The sequence below is a fragment of the Fukomys damarensis genome, unplaced genomic scaffold, assembly GCF_012274545.1.
Source record: "Fukomys damarensis isolate Sample0158 unplaced genomic scaffold, DMR_v1.0_HiC HiC_scaffold_31, whole genome shotgun sequence".
Taxonomy (NCBI): domain Eukaryota; kingdom Metazoa; phylum Chordata; class Mammalia; order Rodentia; family Bathyergidae; genus Fukomys; species Fukomys damarensis.
Window position 1 is genome coordinate 17477440 of NW_022900943.1, and position 9396 is coordinate 17486835.

A 9396-nucleotide genomic window follows, 5' to 3' on the forward strand; every position below is an offset into this window, starting at 1 on the left:
AAAAAAAAAAAAAAAGTATTACATTAAGGCCTAACACAAATTCCATTTCAAAGCCATGGATTTATCATCCCTAACTGTCCATCCTCACCTTATCACCCCTGGACAGCCTGTGGTTATCTCTTGTCTCAGAAAACCTCAACACTATGTATCCTTTTTAATCATTGAGATATTCCAGGCATGGTGGTGCATATCTGTAATCCTAGCACTCAGGAGGCTGAGGCAGGAGGGTAACTGTAAGTTTGATGCCACCCTGAATTACACAGTGAGATCCAGACTCAAAAAAAAAAATGAGGCATTGTTGCATACACTAGAGTGCTCACCTATGAACTATATAGTGTGTTGAGTTTCTATTTATGTATATACCAATTTGACTATCACCTGGAACAAGATATGGAACATTTCTAGCTAACCTGCAACTAAAGCTCTTTCTTCATGCCCTTTCCCTACCAGTGCCATCCCCAGAGGTTACTTTTTTGTTTTTAAAGCAGAGTCTCAGTTGCCGGGGCTGGTCTCAAACTCATGGACTCAAGTGATTCTTCTGTCTCAGCCTCCTGAGGACTAGAAGTATAGAGTGTGTCACCGTGCCCAGGACTAGGTAACATTTTTATAACCTCCATCACATGGATTCATGTTGTCAGTTCTTGAACTGCTAGTAAATAGAATCATACAGTATTTACACTTTATCTGGCTTCTTGTTGATCATTGTTATCTGAAATTTATTTTTATGTGTGTGTGTAGTGGAAACATTCTTTTTTCACTGCTAGATAGCATTCTATATCTTAGTCTGTGTCTGCTGTTATAACAAAATACCTAAGACCGAATAACTTAGAAAGAACAGAAGTTATTTCCCATAATTCTGGAGGCTAGAAGTCCAAGATCAAGGCATAGACAGTTCAATAAAACTCAAGGCTGGTATCGTGGAACACACCTGCAATCCCAGCACTAAGAAGGCTGATGCAGGAGGAACCCTAGAAGTTCAAGGCCAGCTTCAGCTGTATAATGAGTTCAAGGCCAGCCCAGACTACATAAGGAGATCTTGTCTCAAAAAAATCAAAACAAATTAAAAATAAACGGTAACCTGGTGAGAATCTAGCCTTGCTTTCCAAGATGGCACAAATGACATCCTCTAGAGCGGTCCACACTGTCTTCACATGGAAGAACAGAAGGGCAGCTCTCTACTGAGCCACGAATCCCATTCCTGAGAGCAGAGCCCTCATGACCTAGTCGCCTTCTCAAAGCCCCACCACCTCCTGATATTATTGAATTGGGGATTAAGTTTGGATATAGGAATGCTGGGGGATGCATTGAAGCCATGAACTTTTGTACGAACGTGGGACAGTTACCTACTGCTGACCTGAACGGCGCGGCCCACTCACATGATCAGGAGTCGTCTTCCCTGGAAGTCAAGTGATGCTAGACTTCGACCACATCTACAGAATCCCTTACCAGCAGCATTTAGTGTCTGCTTGGAGACGTCCCACCCAGAGCCCTCTGACCTGCTTCAAACTGGATCCTCCATACTTGCCTTCTTGAGGTTTAAGAGGCATGACAGTGCCGAGCCCAGAAAGAGGAGTCGAGGATGGGTCTGTGGTACCTGCTCCGAGGATGGGACAGCTTCAGGTGGTGAGACTGGCTCATCATGGCTGCGTCTGGAGAAGCTGCTACAGCAGCCCTTCTGAGACCTCACATCACCTCCATTCATACCTACCGACTGGGCATTGTCACATGGGCACAGTGCCACTCCCTACGGAAGACGCCTTGTTATAACGTGTCACATAGCAGGTAGCCGCGCAGCTGGAGAGGAACCTGTATCCAGGACAAGATGTCACAGATAACACGGACTTTGAAGGGAGCTTCTGCAACTATATAAAGTAAAACAGCCTGAGGGTCTCAGTGACCTCTTAAGCCATTCCTGTAACAACCACAGTTCATGGGGAAGAGTCAGAGCCCTCAGGAGAAACAGGAGAGCGCTGCTGTTCTCCTTCCAGGTCCCATCCAAGGCACTTACCATTTGGTCCACATGGGGCACCTGCTAACGGACACTAGAAAAAGCAACATTCACCACACCCCCTGCCGAAATAGGCCCTATCGACCAAAGGTCATGTGGTGATGTTCGTCAGGCCCAGTTCTTCTCAGCCTCGACTACACTGGGACCATCGGCGCCATTTCAGAGCACACCAATGACCCGTCCTGTTTCCAGACACGGACTCAGCTGGCCAGGGGTGTGACTTGGACATCAGGCCTTCCAGAAGTTCCTGAGGTAACTTGAATACAGACTCTCATCGGATGCATGAGCCCTGGCTTCAGTCCCCAGCCCCCAAACAAAAACAAATGAAACCGCTGAGTGCATCACGATGGCCTGTACGGTTCATGTTGAATTTTAAGAATTACTTCCTACGTTTAAAAATTAACAGGTTTCACATCGAGCTTCTGTGAGAACATCTGCGTGCAGCAGGCTGCACTGCCACGGGACGCTATCAGCCGGGCTGGGCTTGCAGCTGCCCTTGCTCGGCATTTCACCCCCTCCCACACTATCACCACAGTTCAGGGCTTCTGGACGTCTGCCACTGACATCCTGTTTTCACTGTGGGTTTTTTCACATCAGCAACAAGAGAAAAGCGAAGCTGTGCTCAGCCCTGTGTCTCCAGCAGTCAGAACGAGAAAGGAGGCACCTGGCAAAGGCTGAGGGCCCGGTAGGACCTGCCACTCATTCGTGGCACCCGTCTGGTTCCTGGAGCCTTGGCCCGCCTGCTTCTGATGTAAATAGTTCCATGTTTCCCCACACCGTGTTTTCCCACCACAATGCCTTGTAGCCCATAGGGCAAAGAGCTGAGAAGTGAACAACCCCAACCTAATTACCCTAATAATTAGATAGGTCTCAAAGGCAAAGAGAAAGCTATAAATACTGCAAGAAAAAGGGGGCACCCAAGAGCCAGTTCCAGAACTCCGGAAACGCAGGAAGGTTGAAAAGTTTGTACTTATTATAAGGTAGTAAGGGGTAGGAATCAAACCTGACCTGGGAGGTACAGAAATGATGAACTTGAAGAAAAGGGAAGGTTGCAACCCTAGCGACAAATCGCAGGCCTTGCTCATGGCCCCACTCCCAGCACAGGCCCCTGCCGCCAAGCTTGGTTCTAGTCAAGAATCCCTTTCCTAAGTCTTCTGAACATGAGTACTTTCCTCTTCTGGCTTCAGGTCTTCCCCACTATCTCCTCTGCCCTCCTTTTCCCAGCCAAGTTCTCCTCTGTTTGGTCTCAAGGCCTGGGGCCCTGACACCCCCAGCTGGAGGTGGCGCTCTATGCACTCCTGTGCCTCTCCAAAATTGTGCCCATCGGGGCATGTATGTAGCTCTGTAAATGCCGCTCAGTGATCTCTCCCGCACAAGACCCTGAGTTCCATGAGACCGTGGTGATTACCAACCTCGCTCATGACTGTATCATCAGCAGCCAGGGTGCCTGGATGGCAGAAACTCAACAGATAATGATGGAAGGGTGGGTGCGCGGGAGAATGGGGGGAACGAAGGAAGGCGTGGGACGGAAGAAAGAACTCAAAGTTGGCAGCAGAAAGCAAGATCTTATAGTTGACGATATCTCAGAAAGAAGGATTTAAGATGACAAGTGCCAGAGTACAGATGTAGGACTCCATGAGGTTAGAGTCTGCAAAACAAAATCCAGGCCAGGCAATTCAGTGCAAAATTAATACAGAGAATTCATCGCAAAGATGATAGGAGAGCAAAAAGAAGGGTGAGGTGACTAATTCACAGTTCGCCCCAGAGAATCACGGTGCTTTGTCACAACCACACCCGCAGGGACAAGTGGAGAAGGGTTTGCCAGGCCCAGGACCCTTGGCTGAAATCATGGTACCTGATCCTGAGAGAGGTAGAACCACAGAGGAAATCTAATCACTGCCAGAGATGCTGCCGGAAAGGCACAGAGAGATGGGAAGGAGCACAGAAATCCCGTGCCCTCTCCCTGTGGCTGCCCCAGTCCCCGGGCTTCCACAAGCGCCTCTCTCTGGAAGAACCCATTTGCGTGCGTGCTTTGTTTTCTGTGCAGAGGATTAAACTGCGGGCCTCAGACACGTTAGGGAAATGCTGTAGCCTAGCCGGAGCCCAGTTCAGCTGAACCTGCTTTGAAGCTAAGGGGCCAGAGTGCTTGGGAATTGTTTGCAGGGATCCACTCTCCTACAAAACAGAGCAAAACACGCCAGGATCGCGGATACAGGATCTCAGACCAAGCCGGCCAACAAGTAGAAGGGGAGGCTCCCTGAAGCTGCCTGAGCCCCGCAGCCAAAAGAGGGGCCCGGGACTGCAAACCAGAGCGCGTCCCGGAGTGGGAAGCCACCATCTCAGCTTCCATAGGTAAAGGAGAGGGGAAGTTATGGCCTGGGGCCAAGGAGCTGGTTGACTGTGAGGCTGAGGGGAAGGGAAGGAATGCTTGTGGTATTTCACAAGCGTCCTCTGGAAAGAGCAAAAGACCCAGGTTGGTACCAGCTCAGGTACCTGCGAGCGGGAGGATCTGACAAGCGCATCAGCCCCCGGGCCTGGGTCTGTGACGTGGACACAGCAGGAGGCCCTCGGTGTGGTCACTGGGAGAACTGAGTAAGAGCCTCCACGAAGGGCGCTGGTGTGACGACGGCAGTGGGAGCAGAACCTCCAGCTTAGTCTCCCGTGAGGCAGTGAGCCATCACCGTCACCGTCATCGTCACAGGGGCAGAGGATCGGAGGCCTCTCCCCCTCCCAGGCGGCTTCTCCCTGGCCCGCACGGCAGGGCCCGCCGCTCTCGGAGACAGAGCGGCGCTGAGGACCGCGGTGCAGGCTTGATCTTTGCCCTGGTAAGAGGGCAGGAGAGGGCGGGCACCCAGAGGTGGCCACGGGTAAGGGGAGGCGAAGCTGCCATCGCAGCCGCAGGGACCCGGCTTCTGCACCAGCCTGCGGTGCCCGAATCCACTAACCGGGCGTCTGTGCCCGGCCCGGCAAAGGAGTCACGGGGTGCTTTCTGCTCTCGGCACCCACGGCGTACCAACTTCCCTCCTGAAATACCCAGGACCAGGCCGAGGTCAAGGGTGCCACCAGCGTTGGCTGACTGCGGTGTTTTGCGCCAATTATGTCACTGAGGGGTCCAGGGATTTAGCTCAGTGGTGCCACACCTTCATTGTAAGCTTGAGGTTCTGGGTTCGATTCCCGAAACCAGAAAAAAAATCTGTCACTTAGCCCTAGGGAAAACCTGTTGGGTGAGCTTGTTCATGTTGAAGATTGGAATTTAAAAAATTTTTTTGCATGAAATTCCTATAGGTTACCTAGAAAAAGTCAAGGAACAGGAATTTGAAGAGGAAACATTTCATTATATTTCTTGTCATAGGCGTTCCAACAATAGCTCACTAAGCATTGAAGGGCTAAGGACATTCACTGTTTCACAGGTGATGAAACCGAAATTTAGATTTAAAAAGACCAAGGAGCGGGAGGAAAAAAAAAACTAAGGAGACAGGGAATTGAGCCTTTCTATGAAAATTATCTAAAAATTTTAAAGAAGGCAGAAAGCTTGCTCTGGGCCTTTAAAGTCACCCTAGAATGGTGTTTCTGAACCCCGGGAGATTTTTCAGACCCCTCCCGTGCAGAGGACCTCTGCTCAAGATCGGGAGACAGTTTTGACTGGGGCCGCCCATCGGGGAATCCTGTGATACTGCCATCTAGTGGATGGAAGCCAGAAACGCATGGGAGACCCTGCTGGAAGTAACCACCCCGCTCTGGAGAAGCTCTGCTCTAAAACAATGAGACTATATTTGGCTTATTATTTCCTATTTATTAGGCCTCAGGAATGTAAATTTGTAGAACAGCAGTAGGACGCCAGTATCAAAGGACTCTTGTATAATAGGGTAGCCCCAAAGGGTACAATTTTATAGACCTGAAGGATGCTAATTAGTTGTGTATCAAACTCAGCCAACTTATTCAAGAATTCTCTTTTGATTGCTGACTAGACCAATTTCTTCTATCCTCCTGCAAGCCAGTTTTTCCTTCCTCTGGCTTCTTCTTGTCGTACTTTGCTTGGGTCCCAAAACAAGCGCCCTTCGTGGAGGCTCTTACTCAGTTCTCCCAGTGACCACACCGAGGGCCTCCTGCTGTGTCCACGTCACAGACCCAGGCCCGGGGGCTGATGCGCTTGTCAGATCCTCCCGCTCGCAGGTACCTGAGCTGGTACCAACCTGGGTCTTTTGCTCTTTCCAGAGGACGCTTGTGAAATACCACAAGCATTCCTTCCCTTCCCCTCAGCCTCACAGTCAACCAGCTCCTTGGCCCCAGGCCATAACTTCCCCTCTCCTTTACCTATGGAAGCTGAGATGGTGGCTTCCCACTCCGGGACGCGCTCTGGTTTGCAGTCCCGGGCCCCTCTTTTGGCTGCGGGGCTCAGGCAGCTTCAGGGAGCCTCCCCTTCTACTTGTTGGCCGGCTTGGTCTGAGATCCTGTATCCGCTCCTGGCGTGTTTTGCTCTGTTTTGTAGGAGAGTGGATCCCTGCAAACAATTCCCAAGCACTCTGGCCCCTTAGCTTCAAAGCAGGTTCAGCTGAACTGGGCTCCGACTAGGCTACAGCATTTCCCTAGCGTGTCTGAGGCCCTCAGTTTAATCCTCTGCACAGAAAACAAAGCACGCACGCAAATGGGTTCTTCCAGAGAGAGGCGCTTGTGTCAGGCCACAGGAGATCGTGGAGTGTAAGTTCCACAAGAGCAAGGATCTTTGTTTATTCTGTTCATCGGGGTACACTTCAGCACTAGACTTAGGCATCGGCACACAGCAAATGCTCGTTGAGTGAATAAACTCGGAAAGATAATTGAGTTTAAGATCTAACTGGCTTTTTCTAGCAACCCGTGAACCAGACAGCGTCCCCTGTATGGCACAGAAGTGTGCGTCACTGAGTTGAAAACTGGGGCTGGCTTTACAGGCGGAAAAGGGCTGAATAGGGAAAAAATAGATTCATCAGTTCGTTACTTTCCATATATGGCTAAAGCAGAAGGGTCTCTCACTGTGCCAGCTAGGGTAGCCTAGACCCCCACCATGACTGGTTGCTATGAACCTCTGTTTTGGGGGAAACTGGCCTTCATTGAAGTTTAGTTCGATTCCATGCCATCTAACACAGGTGACTGCATTATGGTTTGGTTTTTGGCTCTTGGAAGCCTGGTGCAGGAGCTGAGGCCCAGAAAGTGGTCTTCCACAAATTACAGTTAGCAGAAATCACAGCGCCTTCTGTGTAAAGGACAAGGAGACCAACTCCCCGGTTAGAGGAATGACCTTCGACCACAGAAGTGGACACAGGGAAACTGAGCCAGTAACCACATAGTTTGGAGTAGAATCGATTCGGAACTCACTGGTGTGGTTGGTCGTTGTGGGCAATGAGGGAAAAAATAGGGTAACACCCAGGTTACTGGTCAGAACCATTTTGGACTTGAAGATGTTAGCTACTGAGAAGGCAAAGGCAGGAGAAATGTTGGGTCTGGCCGTAATAAGATTTAAAAAATTCATTCTTTGGGGTAAAAATCCATTCTTTGGGTCTTTAAAGGTTTGAGGCAGCAAGTAAAATGCAAATAAAATTTCTCCCAGGAGAAGTTACTCTGAAAACCTTTATTGGTCAGTATCAACTAATTCCATACCATTCCTGGGCAGAGAGACACAAGATGAGGACGTCACCGATGAGGAGGCAGGAGGGTCAACAATGAACAACATCATTCATTCTTTCACTTTGACTGATTTTTCAGTACATTGTCTCTTCTGTGTCAGAGATGTGAGACAAAGAAGACAACTAGCAGCTCCACTGCAGGCTGTAGAAACACACAAGGAGGTGCCTAAGCCATGCTGTTGGGGACACAGAAGCTTGGATTCATGAAGGATTCTGGAGAAGGTGACATCTGACATCTGAATTGAGTTCCAGAGGAAAGGCTTTAGCACCTTCTCAGTACCCACTTCCTTCCCCATAAAAAGTATGCATAAGGGCCGGGGATTTAGCTCAGTGGTTCCAATGCCTGCTTTGTAAGTGCAAGGACCCAAGTTTGATCCCCGGTACCCCCAAAAAAAGTATGCATAAAATGTGAAGTAAATGCTAATTGTATCCCACTGTAACATACAAGCGAAATTTTCCTTTAAAATCTATTAAATGAGAAAACTTGTTATCCATGTGTAGAAGATGGAAGCCAGATCCCTCTCACTTGATACAAAAATCAACTCAAAACAGATTAAAAACCTAAATGCTAAATGAAACTTTGAAACTGCTAGAAAACATAGGGGAAATGCTTCAAAATACAGACACGGGTAGCTGGGTGTGGTGGCTCACACCTGTAATTCCAGCATTCAGGAGGCTGAGGCAGGAGAGTTTGAGCACAACCTAGGCAACAGAGACCCTGTCTCAAACAACACAAAGAAACAAAATTTTTAAAGCTGGGCAGAAGGGGTTGGCCAGAGGAACCACATTGTTGGTCAGAATGTAAATTGAGCCAGCCACTATAGAACATGGAAATGAATATGGAGTTTCCGCAAAAAAATTAAAAATAGAACTATCACGTGGCCCAGCTGTACCACTCCTTTACCAGAAAGAATTGAAGTCTAGATAGTATTGGGAAATCTGCCTACCCATGTTTGTCGCAGTGCAATTCACAACAGTTAAGCTATGGAAGCAGTCCAGGTGCCCATCAGCAGGTGAGCGGACCAAGAAAATGTGGTGTGTTTACACAGTGGAGCCTTGAAGAACGAAATCACGTCATCTGCAGGAAAACTGATAAAACTAGAGATCATGACGTATAACTAGGACGGACTAAGAGAAGATATGATCAAAGTAGGTTACACAGGAAATGAAAATGCCAGAATGAAACCCATTATTATCATCGATCTGCAATAATAAAAATTTAAAATGTATCAAACAGTACCTAGTTTTTATTATGTACTTACGAGGGACAGACTCATTTTATCCCCACAACCCTATGAAGTGGAAACGTATGAACTCCACTTTACAGAGGAGGGAGAGAAGCTAACTTTACCACTGGTCACCTTGCTAGCAAGTGGGCAGAATGTGGGACATGGGCAGCACACCCAACGGAGGGGACCCCGTGTGGGCAGCCCAGCAGCATCAAAGCCAGCATCAAAGCCTGCACCAGGCCGCGCCGGCAGGGCTCCGCAAGGCCGGGTACCAGACCAGCCTCCCTGAGGTCAGGACTTCAGTAAACACATCGCTGGTGCAGGCGTATGGATGAGCTCAGTGCTCTGCACAGATCGGCTCTACGTTTTCTTTAAAGGCAAGGATTAAAAAATTAAATAAATAAATAAATAAATAAATAAATAAATAAATAAATAAATAAAAGTAAGTAAGTAAGTAAGTAAGTAAATAAATAAATAAATAAATAAATAAATAAATAAA

The 9396-nt window shown here is 48.4% G+C and overlaps 1 protein-coding gene across 1 annotated transcript in view; it reads left to right on the forward strand.

The window, feature by feature from the left end:
* Positions 1-4716: 4716 nt before the first annotated feature.
* Fxn (frataxin) overlaps positions 4717-9396 on the forward strand; it is a gene marked incomplete at its 5' end in the record, with an annotated part of 24373 nt that continues 19693 nt past the window's right edge. The window contains one exon of the mRNA XM_010605884.2: positions 4717-4833. Coding sequence (XP_010604186.1) covers positions 4717-4833 — 117 coding nt within the window. The remainder of the gene's footprint in view (positions 4834-9396) is intronic.